The 19,805-nt window shown below is 35.6% G+C and overlaps 1 protein-coding gene across 1 annotated transcript in view; it reads left to right on the forward strand.

Annotated features, from left to right (window-relative positions):
• TRPM7 (transient receptor potential cation channel subfamily M member 7) overlaps window positions 1-19,805 on the forward strand; it is a 61,580-nt gene that overhangs the window by 31,881 nt on the left and 9,894 nt on the right. The window contains exons 9-28 of the mRNA XM_030014765.1: window positions 501-624; window positions 1,529-1,601; window positions 1,888-1,988; window positions 2,898-3,032; window positions 4,206-4,259; window positions 4,838-4,978; window positions 5,536-5,670; window positions 6,934-7,214; window positions 7,699-7,927; window positions 9,155-9,310; window positions 9,453-9,596; window positions 10,296-10,424; window positions 11,364-11,648; window positions 12,754-12,928; window positions 13,487-13,619; window positions 14,467-14,651; window positions 15,350-15,482; window positions 15,958-16,673; window positions 18,776-18,852; window positions 19,732-19,791. Coding sequence (XP_029870625.1) covers window positions 501-624; window positions 1,529-1,601; window positions 1,888-1,988; window positions 2,898-3,032; window positions 4,206-4,259; window positions 4,838-4,978; window positions 5,536-5,670; window positions 6,934-7,214; window positions 7,699-7,927; window positions 9,155-9,310; window positions 9,453-9,596; window positions 10,296-10,424; window positions 11,364-11,648; window positions 12,754-12,928; window positions 13,487-13,619; window positions 14,467-14,651; window positions 15,350-15,482; window positions 15,958-16,673; window positions 18,776-18,852; window positions 19,732-19,791 — 3,466 coding nt within the window. The remainder of the gene's footprint in view (window positions 1-500; window positions 625-1,528; window positions 1,602-1,887; window positions 1,989-2,897; window positions 3,033-4,205; window positions 4,260-4,837; window positions 4,979-5,535; window positions 5,671-6,933; window positions 7,215-7,698; window positions 7,928-9,154; window positions 9,311-9,452; window positions 9,597-10,295; window positions 10,425-11,363; window positions 11,649-12,753; window positions 12,929-13,486; window positions 13,620-14,466; window positions 14,652-15,349; window positions 15,483-15,957; window positions 16,674-18,775; window positions 18,853-19,731; window positions 19,792-19,805) is intronic.

Below are 19,805 nucleotides of genomic sequence, written 5' to 3' on the forward strand. Positions count from 1 at the left end.
AAGTGTAGTTTCAAATAATAAAAGGGATGTGCTTGGGCTCCACAATACTTTGTGATTTCTAGTTAGTTGTTAGTCTTGCATAAATCCTTAAACGTATTGGGTCCTTGTTGAGGGGACTGCCTCAGAACCAGGAGGCAGGGATCTAACATAGCAGTAAACCAAACAGCTTTGTCCATAGTAAGATCAGAAGCAGGTCTTATTCAGGGGAGTGAGTACTTAGTATTTTGTGTCAAAATCTTTTAGTTGAGAGTTTCTCAGAACTGGGTATGGGCAGGAAAGGGAGACAAGCTGAGTTACTTTTACAAGGCTGTAGTAGAAAGTCATAGATTAAGCAACCTATACTTCTTTCTAAAGGTTACCCAGGATTTTGCCACTGAAACAGTAATAAGCTTATAGATGGCAGGACTTTGAACTGACATGTTGAAATTAATTAAATGCATCGTTGTTCTTACTGTTCATCTATAACAATGTGTTTTCCTGTTTGTTTGTTTCAATCTCAGGAGTGTTCCTGAGGGTGCTGAGCCTGAAATCATTTCAACCATCAAAAAAACATTTAACTTTGGTCAAAGTGAAGCAGTTCATTTGTTTCAGACTCTGCTGGAATGCATGAAAAAAAAAGAACTTGTAAGTGGATCTTGCCGTAAAATTTTTTTATGCAAGGTGCATGCATTTGTGGATATAATATTAAATTGTATCTCAATGTTGTATATGATCAAGAGTCATTCAAAAATCTTTTGTGGACATAATGGATCTTCCAGTTACAGAAGATAGTCAAATACAGTTTTCGTGTGTACTTTACTTCATGGCCAAGAGAGACTTCGTTCTTGTGATTATTTCTGGTAATCAGAGTTTGTTGTTGTTTCCAAGCCTATTTGTTTTCAGATGACTGGATTCTGGTTTGGTTTTAAGTGTGTATGTATTTTGTGTTTGGGTTGCTGTCCTTTTTTTCTTGCTTTGATTTTTGAAAACCTTGGAACTTCTTTTGCCTTTTTTTTTAATTTTTTAATGATGACTGTACTAACAAAGGTCTACTATCACTGCATGCTTAAAGCAAAAGCACTTTAGAGCTTTATATGTAGCCTGAGTTCAGGTACTGGTGTTTCGTTTGGACATCATATTGTGCTGTTCCGAGGTTTAAAATTGTCATATTTGGCTACACATGTTTGGTGGCAGGTTAATCTTATAATCTAGAATGAACTGGAGGGGTAAACAGAATACTGTGTGGTGTTTATAGACAACAGAGAATTATAATCATAGTGGGAAAAGAAGTTCAAATTGACTGAAGAGTGTAAAGGGTTTCTGCTATGCTTTTTCTCATAAAGGATTGTCTCATGTGGCACCCAGTTAGAAAAAAAAAAAACAAGAGTGCACACTAAAGCTAAGTTTAAATCGAGCATAGACTTAAATTGCATCAAAGATAAGGTGACTTTTAATGTATCTCAATTCCTGACATGAAAGACTGGAGCTAATGACCTTTGCCTAAAAATAACTTTAAAATATGTTTTCCCTATTTTATCCTTTTGGACAGATTACAGTTTTTCATATTGGGTCAGATGAACATCAGGACATTGATGTTGCAATACTTACAGCATTGTTAAAAGGTGAGACACTTAATTTTAAGAGCGTTTTGAATCCCCAGCTATTGTTTAGTGTTTATATGATGGATTATTTATAAAATACTATAATCTGTAGGGATCTTTAGTTTTTAAGCAAAGAATTATCTACTGTATGTTCTCATTGTATAATGCCATAATGTGTCATAAATGATGAAATACACTATATAACTTTGTGGTGGATTGCTTGATTTGGCCTTATTAGGAAGCAAAGTTGTTTATTATCTTATATTTTAATTAATTTCAAATTTTTTTATTGTTTTTCCTTCTTAAGGCACGAATGCATCTGCATTTGACCAGCTTGTTCTTACACTTGCGTGGGATAGAGTTGACATAGCCAAAAATCATGTTTTTGTTTATGGGCAACAATGGCTGGTATGTAATGGTCTGGATTAAGCAGAATTATATTTTCTAAAAGAGAGAAACTCAACTTACTGTAAAGAATGAGTCTTTTGACTTTTGTAGAGAGAGACTGTAGAATACTGACACATTTATTTTGAGGACAATAATTTATGCATACTGTGTAGTGTTACAGCTGTCTTGTAATTGTGTAGTTGAAAATGGGTCAAAAATTTTAGAAATGTGCTAAGTGTTCTGAATAACTAGGGGAGAAAAGACATTGCAAAAGGTGGAAGCTGAATTCATGTTAGTCAGATCTCTTTCTTCCTTACAGTTGCATGGTCATAGAAGTTCTTGAGGAACATCTAGTAAAATGCACTGTTGGCAGTACTGCGGTGTCTTTTGAGGGAGAGGACAAAATGTCTGTTTCTTGTAGTCTATTTAGTTTGAAAACTACGTTGTGGATCTTGCCTTTTTCCCATATTGCAGTAAAAATAAAACACAATCTTATGTGAGTGTGCAGTCAAAAGTACATACTACAAGGCTCGCTGATAGCAATTATGGTTCTGAGCATTTGTCTTTGAAGCAAATTGTGCTTTAAATATTTTACGTCCTTGTGTTTTATCCAATATCAATCTGTGAGAACAGCTTAACTATGTTAAACCAAACATCTACTTAGTCCCATGTACTGTGTCAGTAGGAGATACCTATGGAAGAGTATAAGACTTGCTGATCAAGTCTTCAGAATATTCTCTCATCCTGTAATTGTGTGAAGTTCAGGGAATTTTCTGAACCAAGGGTGACATCTTTGTATTTGTAGACATATAAGGTTTCCCCAGCCCTGTAAATGAATGAGGTTGATCTGTAATCTAAGTAAACTTACTTTTGTGATGCCCTGTTTTACTGGTTCTCTCCAGGCTCTACCTTATTACCTATTTGTTGTAGGTTGGGTCTCTGGAACAGGCTATGTTAGATGCCCTTGTGATGGATAGAGTTGCGTTTGTGAAACTTCTGATTGAAAATGGAGTAAGCATGCACAAATTTCTTACAATTCCCAGACTGGAAGAACTTTATAATACAGTAAGTGAATGACTGCTTTTTAAGTTACTTTTAGAACAGCTTTTTAGTTGCTCAGTGTGTTGTATACTGGGTCATATGCACCAGTCTGAAAGCCATGGGGTGTTGATAGGGAAGGCTTCCTCCCACGAGGTTAGAGTTGAGAAGTGCATGCTGTCTGGCTGCTTTGTAGTGCCACAGCTGCTTTCTGGCTCTCCAGAAATGATACCAGAAATAGTTTGTCAGCAGGATGTACATCTGTGTCTGATGTTGGGGATAGATACTAAAGGGAAAATTGTAGCCTTGTTGTGGAACATATGAAATGTGTAAACCACAGTGGGGAAGAGAACAAGAGAAAGTCAGATGTGTGAAACTTGTGCACGAAATGTGAGGTCTATAAACAGTATTGTTAGGGCTTCATAAAATGAATTCTGTCCATAGCAGTTAAAATTATCATAATAGAAAGAAGAAAAAAAAGGAATTCTTTAGCTAGTAAAGCTCTGTAAAGGAGCCCATGTGATGAGTTTTTGTTATTTGGTTTGTTTTTTTTTTTTAATTAACCTTTTATGGTGGTGCTTTTACACACTTGATGTGCTTTTGATTGAGTTCCGTATGGGAGCTAGGGTAACTGTGTGTCTAAAAGTGTAATAGTTCATGCACTCAGAGGAAATCAGAGAAGAAAGAAAAATCCACTTTGGTAAAAAGAGGGAATGTTCAGACTAAAAATTCTAAAAGTATGGGAGCTTTTACTATGGATCCTGCAATACTGTAAACATGAATGTCAGTCTGTGTGTGTTCCTGTAAACTAAAATGTTTATTTGTTAAAGCTTGTCTCTGTAATATTATATTTTAATAATATAAAAACCCCATAATGCTGCTGTTTGCATTCTGTTGGGTCCCCCTCCCCCGCCCTTTTTGGACGAACTATGGGTGTATTAATTATGTCCCAAATTAAAACAGAAGTCAAATGCAACAAAAAAGGAAATAGTCTATAGCTAATACGGTAGTTTGAAATATTTGCATTTATTTGATGGCTACTGTTTGTTTAAAAACTATGTTTTGGTTTTTTGGGGTTTTTTTGGGTTTTTTTGAGCCAACATGCAAAAATATTTGGCTTCTACTGTAATCTTCTCTTGTTGTCATTGCATTCTAATTTCTCATTCCAAATTTCCCCCCTCCCTCTTTTTTTTTATAAAGAAACAAGGCCCAACTAACCCAACACTCTTTCATCTTGTTCGAGATGTCAAACAGGTATGCTGTAAATGTAAATATCTGTCAAATTAGCGATGTTAGTTTTTTGATGATATCTTGTGTTTGACTGGCAATTTAATCTTAGGTTTATTAGTTAGGTTTTATTGTAAATAATAAGCTACCTCTGCAGATGTTCTGTTGTTACCAGTACTTGCTGTTGTATGCTTAGTGCCCTGCTGCCAGAAAGATGTTAAACCCGATGAGTGTTGTCTCTTTCATCTTACTTGTGATTGTTTTCCTTCTTTGGGGGATTGAAAGCTGATACTTCCAGCTAGGAGTAATTTTGGCTGTTAAAACAACAGACAAAAAGCAGTGTCCCCATCCCCCCCCCCCCGCCTCCAACAGAATGAACATCTACCCTGCTAGGGGAGGTCGTACAAAAAAGAAGCTATAACCTTGTCTTTTTTGAAACAGATAAATATTGAGCCATGTAGATGGTTTGGTTTGGTTGTTTGCTTTTTTATTCATGAAAGGTTTAATTAGTTTTTTATTTAAAGCTGTGATGTAATATATAGAAACACTCTAAACAACTTTAAGGTTATAATTTGAAAAACTAAGAATACTTTTCGTATTCCTAGGGAAATCTTCCTCCGGGATATAAAATCAACCTGATTGATGTGGGGCTGGTTATTGAGTATCTGATGGGAGGAACCTACAGATGTACCTACACAAGAAAACGCTTTAGAGCTGTATACAATAGTCTCAGCGGGAACAATCGGGTATGTGGCAGTTGGATAACAGGACATGCTGATTCGTATGGTCTCAATTAAAAAAACTCTACATATTTTGGAGAAAAATCAGATCCATATTGTTTTGTTGTTCTTGTAAATGGACTGGTTCTTTTAAAGGCAATAGTAAGGCCTATGAGGGCAACTGGTAGCTGTTTTGAGATTGAGGACAAACAAAAGGTTTTGTTCTCCTGCTCCTTATTCTAGCACATCTAAATTCCTTCTTTGTTATTCCCTCTTTTCCTACTCATAGGAGAAGAAGGGACAGGGCTTGGGATGCAGATATCTTAGCTTGTAAAACAAGCGTAATTGCCTACTTTGTGACTTCTTAAAAAAAAGGAAAAAACCACAAAAAAACTTGTTAAATATCCAGTGAAAATTCTGGTTGTTGCTGTTGCATAAAAGCAACAGTTCATCACTGTTTCAGTAGCAAAGTAACTGTTTAATTGCTCAACTAAGTATCTAGCTATAAACAAATGATTTTATAATGCCTAGTAGGTAAGAGTAAAGAAACCAAACCAAACCCCTTCCTCTTATTCTTGTTACAGCGATCTGGGCGAAATCCTTCAAATACTACTCCTCAGATGTGTAAAAGCCATGAGTCTTTTGGTAACAGGGCAGACAAGAAAGAAAAAATGCGCCACAATCACTTCATCAAAACAGCGCAGCCATATAAACCAAAGGTACAGATGTGTGAGGAGAGCATGGTGGGGTTTATTTTAAGTAGTTAAGAGTAGAGGACCTTGTTGAAATCCGAGTAGCAGCAGTTTTACTGACTTTGCTGAAGCTGGAATTTCAACCTTGCTTTTGTACTTGATTATAAACTGCCTAGCATGCTTACAGGATTCTGTAAAGAGTGTTTATCTTTCTGTATAGTAGTCTTCTGGATAAGTTTTGATATGTTAGGGAGCAAAAGGCTTATCTTTGGCACAGTTCTAGCAATAGAGGGGGACTCACATGGCTTTGTAGACGGAGCAAGATTTGGCCATTTGGCTTACTATAAGCAGTCTCCATGATTTTCCTCATTTGTATGTAGGTATATTAGTTACTGCTTTTCTTTTGATCTTTAAATCAAAGTAATTCAGTCTCCCAGCTATTAAAATGAATTGGACTCAACTGAAGTTTTTGAACAAAAGTTCCAGCTGCTTTTCAAGTCTTCAGAAATTCTTTTTTCTTTTTATAATTTGATATTGGATCACTCAGCATTTTATTTCAAGTTATGTAATTGTTACCTGATCAGAAAGTAACTCCCAAAATACACAAAGTATGTTTAGAGAGGAGACATTGTTTTATTCTGTGCAGGGTGCAAGGTGGAAGATTTCCACAAATCGAGTACACCTACTGAGGTTTTCAGTCCATACTTATACACTACAGTTAAAACACCACGTCTGTCTAATACATGTGTTTTGCCTAACTATTGCATATTCATTATCTTGAGCAAGCATGACAGACCTGTTGTTCTCTTGAGCAATCATCCCAGATTCTTCTACATCTGCATGGGGGTCTCTGGTGGTCTTCGGTGGTCGTTTGAGGAAGGATACCCCTACTCCTTTTGTCCTTTTATGGTTATGCATCATCAGAGAACACCAGGGTCTTTGTTTCTCTTGCCAACCCCTCCTTTCTCAATGCCCAGGAGGATGTATGTCCTTAATTAGCAAGTCTGTGACTCTGAAATGTCTGTTATCTGTTGCCTTGACTATTATCCAAACACTCCTCTACGCATCTTCTGTTGTAAGCAGAATCTTAAATTAGATAAGCTTTACCTTGAGTACACATAATCTAAACAGTCCTTGAATAGCAAGCATACCACACTTCTCATGTTTTAGGGTTTTTTCTTTAAGCTATCACAGCCTTCTTTTTTGTTAATCAGTCTTTTGAAGGCCTGAGGCAATATAATGACCAAGTTTAGAGATTTAAAAATGTAACTTTCTGATTTTATTTTAAAGATTGACACTGGTACAGAAGAGGGAAAAAAGAAAAGAACCAAAGATGAAATAGTAGACATAGATGACCCTGAAACGAGACGTTTTGCTTATCCTCTCAACGAGCTGTTACTTTGGGCGGTGTTAATGAAGAGGCAGAAGATGGCCCTCTTCTTCTGGCAGCATGGGGAGGAGTCCATGGCGAAAGCCTTAGTTGCTTGCAAAGTGTATCGTTCAATGGCATATGAAGCAAAACAAAGTGACCTTGTTGATGATACTTCAGAAGAACTGAAACAGTATTCCAAGTAAATTACATTTATATTGTTAAAGTTCTTTTCTTGAAATTTACAGTAAAAGTAGCAGGCTATATATGAACACAACCCAAACTGTTCTGTTAGCACACTTGAAGACAATTCCTTTTTGCAAAAAGGATTAAGTGGCACTCTAATACATGTTTTATGTTAGATACTGCTCTCTCTTGAGAGCTGTTAACGAGTCATGATTTATAGTTAAATTAAAATGACACTGAATGTGCCATTTACTTACTTCCATGTACTTTCCTTGCATGTTTTAACAGCTGTTTGTATCCTGCATATGTTTTTAACAGAAGTCACCGATTCACATGTTGTAGTTATAAATTACTGTACAGTATATCTGTAGAGAAGGGATAGGTAATAGTCCCTTCAAGCTGTGCTACTGGGAATTTGATCGTACAAGAAAACTGAACCTAAACTCAAGGTCATTTCTATGGATACTAAATTTTGTTTTGTTGTTTTTTATTCATTCTAGTGAGTTTGGTCAACTGGCAGTTGAACTGTTAGAACAGTCCTTCCGACAAGATGAAACTATGGCAATGAAATTGCTAACCTATGAGCTTAAAAACTGGAGCAACTCAACTTGTCTGAAGCTAGCAGTGTCATCAAGGCTTCGTCCATTCGTAGCACATACTTGTACGCAGATGTTGTTATCAGATATGTGGATGGGAAGGCTGAACATGAGGAAGAATTCATGGTACAAAGTAAGCAGTGTCACAGTTTATTGGTGTAAAAAGGATCAACGGAATTTATGTTTAAATGGAAGGAAAGCATGTGTTTAAATGCTATTGGTATAAAGCTTTCACAACTATAGCTTATGTTAATCAATCCTGTAAAACAGTCTCCTATAACATAATCAAAACTGGAAATATTTATTGTAAACTCTTCTTTTGACACTCTATTATCTTTTCAAATAAGGTACAGAAATATAGAAGGCAAAAAACAGGCAAGTAGCCTTTAATCAGAGGCTTAAAGAGATCATGTGAATACTAATCCACTACTAAAAACATAGTGGTAAAAAACCTTAACAGACAGAAAACCCACTGTAAGAATATAGTTTCATGCATTTTGGCTTTTTGCAGGCGGCACGTAAGACTTGATGTAGAAAAGCTTTGTGTATATCCTATTTTGGAGGAAGAAACTGAACAAAAGCAGGGCACAGAATGAAAGAAGGGTAGGCAAATCGGGGACAGGTTTTCCAATGGTGCCCTCTGTGATATAGATCAATTGAACCAAAATGGGAGTTGCATATTTCTTTGAGATGGTGTACCAAAACCTAATTGTTGCTATAGAAATATAATGAAATAAAACTTTCCTACAAAATATCTACAAGCATCATTTAACTTGTCACCTACTAAAATCCTCTTTCATAACTGATTAACCATTTTCTTGCTTGCTTTGTAATAGGCTAACGACAATAAATAGCTTTTACTTATTCTCTTCATCCATACCTTAGCTCATTTTTCTACCATAAGTTGAAAAAAACCCCCAAAACAAAAAAAACCACCAACACCCCACCCCCAAAAACCAGACCCCAAACCCACAACCTCCACTTTTATATGCTTTTTAAATACACCTTGACAGTAGACAGTTTCAGAATTTCTGGGAGTGGATTAAAAAACAGAGTGTAAACAGAACATCTCAGGATCTTCAGGCTTGGAGTACATTCTTTCTAGTGGCTTTTAGTTTTGGAATTCATGAATTCTTCCCCTTTCCTATATCTTCAAGTCAAGGAACACTCTGTATATGTGATTTTAGCCTGTTAAGTGTGTATATAAGTAATAACAACTAATTATTTCCTACATTTTTTCCTCAATAACAAGCAAGTGAAATCTGGATAATATATTTTCAGAGGATATTCTGTGTGTTGGTGTATTCTGATACTTCAACGTAGCTGTGAACTATTTGCACTTAGTCTTCATCTTTTGCAGGTGATACTGAGTATTTTACTCCCTCCTGCTATACTGCTGTTGGAATATAAGACCAAGGCTGAAATGTCACATATTCCTCAATCTCAAGATGCACATCAAATGGCAATGGATGACAGTGAAAACAACTTCCAGAATGCAGCAGATGAAATACCTATGGTAATGTGGGTCAGGGGGAGATAATAAAAACAATATTTCTAACTTAAAATAAATAATTACATTTTTAAATCAAAGCAGGAGTTAAAATGGGTGTCCAAAAGCATGTATTCTCTATGTGAAGTTAACAGTCCTTTCATTTTAGGAGGTGTTTAAAGAAGTAAGGATCTTGGACAGTACTTCAGAAAAGCATGATATGGAGACTCCAGCAAAACCTAAAAGACTTCCAATTACACAGAAATTTTATGCATTTTATCATGCACCAATTGTGAAGTTTTGGTTTAATACGGTGAGTTTTCTTCTGAATTGTGTGTTTTGTTTGGAAATCTAATGTGGATTTTTGGGTTCTTTTCCCAACATGTAGCTCTGTGACCTGAATCAAAGTTTAAGCACTTTTTAAAAAAAACCAAAACCCCCTTACCTTGCTAAGCCAGAAATGAGAAGTACTTGATTTTGAAAAACTGCATATGCACATGCAGTACTACATGGCTTGGGTTTTTCTCAAGTTCATGATGTTGGCTTTGAGAAATACTTTTTTTGTTTGGTTGGTTTGGTTTGGTTTGTTGTTTTTGTTTTTTTTTTTTTTTAAGCTTAGAGGGTATTTAGCATGAACATTTTTATTCTGGCCTGAGTAATTAATTTTATCAGTTGCTACCAGGAATTCTATAATCATTTATTAGGCTATAGTTTTCATGCACAGCTTTGTTTAAATTACTGTAATAGAAACTCTAAAATTTGTATTAAAGGAAAAATAGCTGTAATAAGAACAAAGCTTTTTGCTAACAATAAATAGCTTATTACAGCTATTTTTCCTCTTCTAAGAAGAAAATGTATACCCTCATAAATAATAACTTGTCTGCTTAAAGGGGTAAGTATAGTACTGTAATTCTACTTGAAGCTTTTATTGTATACCACATCAAAAGTTTCCATGCACATCTATAAAGAACCCTTCAGTAATTATATGTATAATTTGCACTGATTTTTTTAGTTGGCATACTTAGGATTCCTCATGCTCTACACATTTGTGGTTCTTGTAAAAATGGAAGAATTGCCATCCGTTCAAGAGTGGATTGTTATTGCTTACATTTTCACATCGGCAATTGAGAAAATTCGTGAGGTATGTCTGTAACAATCTGGGATTTCAGTTTTCTTTGTCAATTAAAATAGTATGCTTTAAGCTGTGTTTATAAACAAGAGAATGTAAGAAACTTCAAGCATCAGAGTACATAATACCTTTATCTTAAACTCTGGTATAAGCTGCTAGTTTCAATACCAGTGTTTCCTGGCCTACTGCTTGGACTTAGCTTGGTTTTCTTCTGTTTCCAATGGGGAGGAGATGGAGGTCTATTAAAAGGAGGTGGGTTTTTTCCTCCTAAATTTCAAGGAACTGGTAATGACATCCTGGTCTGATTTTTTTTGTTTAGTTGTTGTGAAAATTCCTGCCCCAAGAGTTGATTTTTTTTTTTTTTTTTTTGAAATATCTGTAACTAATCACTGTCTACAAGTTGTAATGAAATAAGCAACCTTACTTTTCTGAGGGGCGAAATGTGTATTTACTTATTAGTGTCAGTCAAACTCTACCACTGTGCTATGACTGAGATGACAAAACAAAAAAAGCTTTATCAAGACAGGATAGCTATCACAACTATGATGTTGCTGGTCAGCAAGAGACTTTTGAGAGGTTCTATAAGAATTTTTAAATGAGAGAGAGAAAGTTAGTTCATTAACCTGGTACCTCAGGTCCAAGTGAAGGGGCAGAAAGTAGGGGTCGTTTTTGTAACAGTAACTGCCTCAAAAGAAAAAAACAACGCCAAAAAAAGCCCAAACCCAAAATTCCTTCATAAAGTGTTCAGACAGAAGGAAACATACATCCTCCTTGTCCTTGTTGTGAAGCTGACACAGCTAAACACTGGTTTTGATTCCTCAGTGTAAAACAGTTATCCATTTGAATAGATATTTTATTTTTGGAAGTATAAAAACGTTAGTGATTCATATATTTCAGTGTTGGTCCACGTGCGATAAATATGAGCAGACCTGACTTTTATTTTTATTGCAGATTTTTATGTCAGAGGCTGGGAAGATTAATCAGAAGATTAAAGTGTGGTTCAGTGATTACTTCAATATCAGTGACACAGTTGCCATTGTCACTTTCTTCATTGGGTTTGCATTAAGATTTGGAGCAAAGGGGAATTTTGGTGAAAACACTTACAAAGAAAATTATGTGTTTGTTGCTGGAAGAATAACATACTGTCTCAATATAATTTTTTGGTATGTGCGATTACTGGATTTTCTAGCTGTAAATCAACAGGCTGGCCCTTATGTTATGATGATTGGGAAAATGGTAAGTACTACTTTTGTTACTGTTTTTTTTCCCCAACTGAAATACATTTTTCTTGCTGCATCCATTTACAACTTTTCTCGAAGTTTTACTTAGAAAAAGATTGCTTATCCTGGTGTAATACGTCAACAACTCAGTGTGCAGAATTAGTTAGCTGAAATATAACTTAATGTGTTTCAAAACAAGCACTGATTAGAAGGCTTCCTTTATTATGGAGCTTTCTCTGTCACATGTCTGTAAAAAGCTGGCATATCTTCCTTCTCCGGTCTGTTTTGTTCTTAGACATCAGAGACTTGAATGAATATGATGATGCTTTTTTGTTGATTCATCTAGCATTGCTTCCCTTTTGGGTCTGAGATTTATTTATAGTCTTGGTTTTCTTGCCTTTGCGCTCTCTAGTGCAAGACTTTAACTTGTTTTGTGTCCTAAAGCACCTTTGTATTTTGTGCTGTGGAAAACTGGGGAATAGATTGTGGCTCCGTTCTTGTCTTCTCTCACACAAAAAATATTCAAGTTGTTTAAATTTAAAAATAAATAACTTTGCTTTACTGTCAGTGAGCTATTCTGAATGTTAAAAAAGAAGTTAAGGCTTGAGAACTATATATGAGGGCGGAAGGGGTGTTTGTTTTTCTTCCCCCTATAAAATGGTTCCTACAAAGTTGAACCCTGTCATTCCTTAAAAATGAGGGCATCAAGTTGCTTGTTTCTCACTTTGACTTCTTGCAAGAGGCTTAGGTTCTGTGTTTCAGCCCTTGGAAAACTAACCTCTGTATTTTGTGCAGCTATTGAGTGCATTTAGGAAGGAATGTTTCTCTTTATTAGTTGCTACTCATCCACATAATAAATATTTGAGTTACAGAGGAAATACTCTCAGTTGCCTTTGGCCAAGGATACTAAATACACTGTAAGAAAGGACAGGAAAAAAACAAATTTTCTTACAGGGTTTGTATTTCAGTCAGAAAATGTTGTTAAATAACAAGTGTCCTAGACTCTTTCCCTTATATAATACATAGAATTCATCAAGCTTACACTGTCACTGTAAAAGTGTTTAAAGTTGTGAAATCATAATTATGACCTTGTGGGCTAACTGACTTTTCTGTGTTAATAGGTGGCCAACATGTTTTACATTGTGGTGATTATGGCACTTGTACTACTTAGTTTTGGTGTTCCCAGGAAGGCAATATTGTATCCTGATGAGGCACCATCTTGGACTCTTGCTAGAGATATTGTGTTTCATCCATACTGGATGATTTTTGGTGAAGTGTATGCCTATGAAATTGATGGTAAGGCACTGCAATTTTGAAGCAAGGAAGGAGAAAACTTACTCTGATAAGATTTTCTCAAGCTCTTAAGAAATTCTAATTTTATGAAATGAAATGAAATGTTGTTTTGTTGACATTGATTCCATTCATTGGATTATCTCCTCTTAGTGGGTTGCAGCAGTACAACTTCTTAACTTGACTTTTTCATTATCCTTTTTAAAGCTTGAATGGCTTAGAATGAAAACTCTACTTAATCACAATTTCTCACAAGGCTATCCCTAGCAAGATTTTGGAATTGTCCCCCACAGCTATATGGTGCCAAAATTTTGGCTGTGGTGGTGTATTACGCTTTTTAAAAATCTGATAATATGATTATACCACAGTATTAACCAGAAACTTTGTCTGCTATATTTTTCTACCATATTCCTAAATGCATGGAGACATTTTGAGTTGCAAAACCAGTGCATGATAGTTGGTTGTTGCAATCTTTCTAAGTGACCTTTTTTTCCCCCTATCTATAACTGCTGGGAGTTCTAAAAGTTGTATGTATTTTCTCTGTATCTTTTTTTCCCAACACAGTGTGTGCAAATAATTCTGATGAAAAAGTTGCTCATCTCTGTGGCCCAGGAACATGGCTGACCCCGTTTCTTCAAGCTGTCTACCTCTTTGTACAGTACATAATTATGGTTAATCTCCTTATTGCATTTTTCAAGTAAGTATATGGGTAATTGTTAATTTTTGCTAATCCTTTGATAAGTTTCTATTTCACTGCAATAAGATGACAAGAGAAAAAGAGCTGATGTCAGTTCAAAGCAATCCCATTTGCTGGAAGCATTTTCAGGTTCTAAGGCTGGTCTTCATCCCCTCCTCACTGCAAGCCCGTGATTAAGTAGGGAAGTGTGTGATGTGACTGGTATGTGTCACATCTATGAGGCCAGGGGAATCAGAAGTTTAAAAGAATTCGAAAGCATTTTGTAATGTCTCTTTGTCAGAAAACAAAGTTGTTTCCTCATCTGTATGTTGACTGTTGTTCCCAAATTCATTTAACGTTCTCTAGTTGGTTGAGTTGAATTATAGTAGAGTAAATTGTCTTTTACAGTTCTCTGCAGGTGTTTGATTTATGGGAATAAGCAGCTCACTAACACTGAAGAACGGCAGACTGCAGAATTAATGTGGTGTGATATAAAAATCTGGGTTTAGTTAGAAATAATAATTATTTTATTTTGTTTGGCAAACTTGAAATTGACTGCAGTGTAATTATTTCTGAGGAAAGGTACTGAGATGTTACCAGATGGGATAATTTTTTAACCCTCTTCTTGCTTTGGATCATGGTGTTTTCTTGAATGTGTTTCCAACTTCCACTAAAATAATTTGCAGTAAAAAACGAGCATGTGCTTTTTGTCTCTTACTTAACTAGCTTCAGAATTCAAGATTGTTATCAAAGTGTTAAAACAAAACAAAACAAAAAAACCCAAACACCAAACCCCCACCACCCCCTCCACCCTCCCACCACCCCAAAAACCACCTTGATATGTTAATACTTTTCTGTTCCCTTTCAGCAACGTGTATTTACAAGTCAAGGCAATTTCAAACATTGTGTGGAAGTATCAACGCTATCATTTCATTATGGCCTACCATGAAAAACCTGTTCTGCCTCCACCACTTATTATTCTTAGCCACATGGCTTCCCTGTTCTGTTGTATATGTAAAAGAAGAAAGACAGACAAGACTTCAGATGGGCCAAGTATGAACAGTTATTATAAAAAAAAAAATGCAGTAACTTTTTTGATATGATTAAAGCAAACTGTCAGAAAAGTGCTATGTTCTTGGTTATAATGTATATTCTCAAGCAAGTCGAAATAGGTTCTAATTTTCCATGGTTTTAGTATTGATTAAGACTCTAATTCTGTTCAAAGTCCTGGTGTTTTTATGAAGGGTATAATGCATGGCCCCTAGAAATCTCCAGTCAAACCAACTTATGACAAAAACAAACAAACAAAACTCCCCGAGATTAGATTTCCTGTTAGTGTTAATAGGGGAAGAATTTTTTTTTCTTTCTGGAAAACTTCTGTTCTTATTGGAAACCCTTTCAAAATTTAAAAAGGGGGGGGGGGGAGTTCCACAGATGATAAAATTCAGCTAAGGAATCTAGCTTCTGTCTCAGAGAAAAAGATTGGAGGGTAGGAGCGTAAGGAATGATACTATTGTGCGCACAGCTCCTCTCAAAATTACTATTTTGATTTTTATTTTAGCGGAAATCTTTGGCCTTGAGCTTTTTTCTAGCAAGGAGAAAGGAAGGGTCTTAGGTGGCACTGTTGTTTTTTGTTGGTTTTGTTTTGTTTTTTATTTTTGACACTCTTTGTGAAGTTGTAGCTATTGGTTTCCAGCACCTGTGCTACTTCACTACGTACGCATCTTCTTAACTGTTTAATCTCTCTTTAGAACTCTTCCTGACAGAAGAAGATCAAAAGAAACTTCATGATTTTGAAGAGCTGTGTGTTGAGATGTATTTCAATGAAAAGGATGATAAATTTCATTCTGGAAGTGAGGAGAGGATTCGAGTCACATTTGAACGGTAGAATATTTACAAATAAAATTTCTGAATAGAGAAGCTTAGAACTTTTGCAGGTTTTTTAAATATGCTGTAAGGGGGGGTAAAATGCAGCTCAAGAACATAAGTATTTATGCAAACTGTAGATGATGTCTTTCCATTGCTGTGCAGAAACTCATAATGTGATTGATGCTTCCTGATGTGTAGCAGCACTCAGTAAGCTGAGGCAATCATATTATTTAGTTTCTCATGATGTTTTAATAAACTGATAAATTTGAAAAAGTGCTATAGGCCCTCTATTGATGTGTATGTTATTTCTGTGATTCCGAAGTATGTACAAATGTTGTATTACAAAACAGTCCAATACTATAGTGTATATCATCTTGAAATTTCAGAGGTGTTTTCCTTATTAAATGGGCAGAAAGGGTTGCAAAGGTGTTTCTTTTGCATATTGAGAAAAATACCTTTCATAGCTACTTCATAATTTGATTTTTCTTAGGGTGGAACAAATGTGCATTCAGATAAAGGAAGTTGGTGATCGTGTCAACTACATAAAACGGTCGTTACAGTCTTTAGATTCACAGATTGGTCACCTACAGGATCTCTCCGCTCTAACTGTGGATACTCTGAAAACACTGACTGCACAGAAAGCTTCAGAAGCTAGCAAGGTTCATAATGAAATCACACGGGAATTAAGCATTTCAAAACATTTGGCACAAAACCTCATTGAGGATGGCTCTCTAAGATCTTCTGTGTGGAAAAAGCACAGCATTGGAAATGTCTTTGGTTCTTTTCCGCAAGGAGGCCTTGAAAGTAATAATGCTTTACTCTGTAACATTTCTATACGTGATGAAAAAGAAGCCCAGCATAAGACAATTGGTCAGGAGTTAGCTCCAGTTCCCCGAAGAGAAGAAATAAACTTCCAAGAGGCAGGTTCCTCAGGCAGTGCCTTACTTTCAAATGCTGTTTCCCCTCCAGAACTTCGCCAACGAATACAGGCTGCAGACATCTCAAAATCCATTAGTAAAAGTAAAAAATTAGGCAATTCATCCAACAGCATGCCACATGTAACATCCCCAACAGCTAAATTTTTTGTTAGCACTCCATCTCGGCCCAGTTGCAAAAGTCAGCTGGATTCTTCAGGAAAGCATGAAGAGACTGTTTTCTCTAAGACTACAGAAGGAGATAATAATGTAGAATTTGGTGCATTTGTGGGTAAGTATAACAAAGTAGATTCTGAATGTCCTGAAGTCATTATTAGCTGCTCTTATCCTCTTGCTTCTGGCTCTGCTTGCCTTGCTTTCGCCCAACCTTGTGTTGAAAATGGAGGATACATTAATTGTGGTTTTATTCATGATGAGAGTGACACTAATGATAACTACAGCTGCAGAGTTGACAAATGTGATCACCAGTCCTCTGTCACCTTATCGAAGAACAACCGCCAAACGAAGTTCTCTTTTTCAACTGGCGACTTGACGTCAACAGTCAACTGTGGCGGCTCACATGGAAAATTGAATATTAAAGATGAACTTTGCAAAAGTCAGCATGTCCATGCAATGGAACTACAAAACCAAGATTTATGTTCTAACATCCTTATGGGACTACTTCATAAACTGTGGACCAAATCTAAGCCACAAGGTTTGACTTATCAAGAATTGTATAGTATTTTGGGTGTATTCCGGTTGCAGGTGACTTTATTCTACCGTTTTGCTCTGCTTTTTTTTGCTTTTAACATCTCTAATTTCCCTATGTTGCTTGAATTTTTTTTACTTAAATTATAATTTCTTTATAATTCTGTCACATAGACAATATTTTTCTGAAAAACATTAGCCAGTTGTTGAGTATAGCAGTTCTGTGCAATTAGCAGCTCTGCAATTTGGTACGGGCATTGTAGACAAACGTTTTGTGACTCATTATAAAGACCCTACCTTCTCATTGCATAAATCAAAAATATTGTCTATTTCTTGACGTAATTACAGAAGACTTCTTAGGCTGGTGGAATCCTGGACAAATATCTGTGGTATCTGTGTCAAGCTGAGGGATCCTCCTGTACTATGTTTCTAAACACTGTTATAACTGGGATCTTCCACTGTTGCCTAGGCTAATGTATCTTTTGGCAGTCGTTTTGGAAGCTTCCAAAGTCCTTTTTTTAAATACAGCATTATGCCTCCCCTCAAGTTTTGCTTAACAGTAAAAAGGTGTACGTTTCTGGTTAGAGTTACCTACGTATTTGTCCGGTAAAACAGTGGCAGATTCATTGCAAAATACAGGTGTGGGTTTACTAACTGATTTCTGTAAAGTAGATAATGCTTTAAGTATGTTTAGTGTATAGCAGAAGATCACAATCTGGAATAGTCAGGTTGCCTGCAGAGGTGTTGTCTTGCCCCAGTTGTTCAGGGATGTCTCGGTGTTTTCTTCCAAAGGTTTGTTAAGGATGTAAAAATTTAAATCTTTAGACAAGAGTTTATTCTACAGATGTGAAACTTGGAGTTCTAAGAAGTTACCTACATACACTAGCATTTTTAGATTCGTGTATGTGTAGGAAGAGTATCTACACGTCTGTGCACTCAGTAGCTATTTGTTAATAATTTCCTCATGGTTTAAAAAAACAAACAAATAACTTTTTAAATTCAGAAAGCAAGACTAAACAGAAATAACGGACAGTGATTGTATAACTCTAATCTTTAAATGTACTTCACCACTAATAACTTTGAATACTAACTATACTTATTGTACTGGAGCCAAATTTTTAGCGTATGGTCCTCTCACATCTCTAGCATTTAGAACATACTCTTCATTCTTACTGTTCATGTTTTATAGAACTTGTCATACAGTGCAGCTTTCCATTGTGAAACCAAGTAGATTTGCATTCATTATAAAGCCACCTGCTTGGTAAAATTCTGAAAAGTATTTCTTGCAACTGGGTGGATGAAGGGTATGTTGTAAAAGCTACGTCAAGAAAACTGTCTGCTTTTCCTTCATTTGTCAGACGTACATAAAAATACTGTAATTCAGACTGCCCTGTTCCTTTCATGTGAGGAGCATATGCCTGAGTAAAATTTTAAAATGTTAGTTTTACTTTTTGAATTGTGGTAATCCATGTCTTAATGCAGGAAAAGCAATAGTTTTATATTAATATTTTGTTACACTGATTTTTACTTTAGTGTGTTTGGAAAGTCTTCTTTAGTGCAGACAGGCACACAGAACTCTAGATGGTTTGTAACCCTTTGCTGTGGTGATGCAAACTATTGGCATGGTCAGAACATTGGAGGTTGCCTTTGATTTTGAATACTCTTTTTGAATTCACTATGTCAAAGGTCACAGGGACAGCATGGAGTTACAGCGGTTTAAAGAAGCAGCAAGCAAAATTAAAGAAAGAAGTGCTGATATTGAGGTAAGCATGAAGACTTTCTGTCAAACATGTTAATGGGGATAAATTTTTTTTTTTTTTTAACTGCAACTTCACAATATGTTTTGAAAAAGTCGAAGAGCAAATATAATCAAAGAACTTGCAAAATGCAGCCTGGAAGGAATGTGTATCTGTTTTATGATTTTAAAAAAAAAAATATCTGGTGAAAACTCATGCAACCTTAACTACACATCGAATACTGTTGCTTCATAATACGATACTAATGAAATACTAAACAAGATCTGAGATTATGAAAGCTGAGATAACTACAATGGTGAGTTAAGATAAAATTATGTATCCCATAATTAGTGTTTAATGAAATGTTTGACAGTCATAAATTTCAAGATCAGCATTTAGGAAGAATTCAGTGATTTACCTGATATTTTATAGAGCAGGATAATAGTGTATATGATTTTAAAACATGACAAATGTTGTTCATTATGCTTCTAAGAAAAGGCCTAAACTAAAGGCATAAACTAAAATAATGTGTAATTTCCATTTTCTTAAAGAATATTAAAAATAACTAAATGGAGAGTGATTAATCATAACAAACGTGTCCTCCAAGTGCTATAGTATGTATAAAAAAGCTAGTTTTGTCACTGTAGCTGTTAAGATAAGTTAGTAAATACAAGTTATGATTTGCAGTTACCCCTCATTCAGGGGAGAATCTGACTTGAGAATTGCATTATGGCCATTTGCAATATCAGTGTTCTTCTGCTGAGTTGTTCCTTCGGGACCTTCTGATAAGTATAACGTGTGACCAAAAAGCTTTTTTTGTGTGTGTATTTTTGGCATGGGTTTCTTGGTAATAATGTTTACAATTTGCTTTGGATTTTTTTTTTTTTTTTTTTTTTTTTTTAATAGGAGCAACAGGAAGACTTCAAAAAAGCTATATTGGAGGGTATAGAGATAACCAGACTTCAAGTAAGTAAAGAAAG

This window comes from Aquila chrysaetos, chromosome 5, assembly GCF_900496995.4.
Source record: "Aquila chrysaetos chrysaetos chromosome 5, bAquChr1.4, whole genome shotgun sequence".
NCBI classification, from domain to species: Eukaryota; Metazoa; Chordata; class Aves; order Accipitriformes; family Accipitridae; genus Aquila; species Aquila chrysaetos.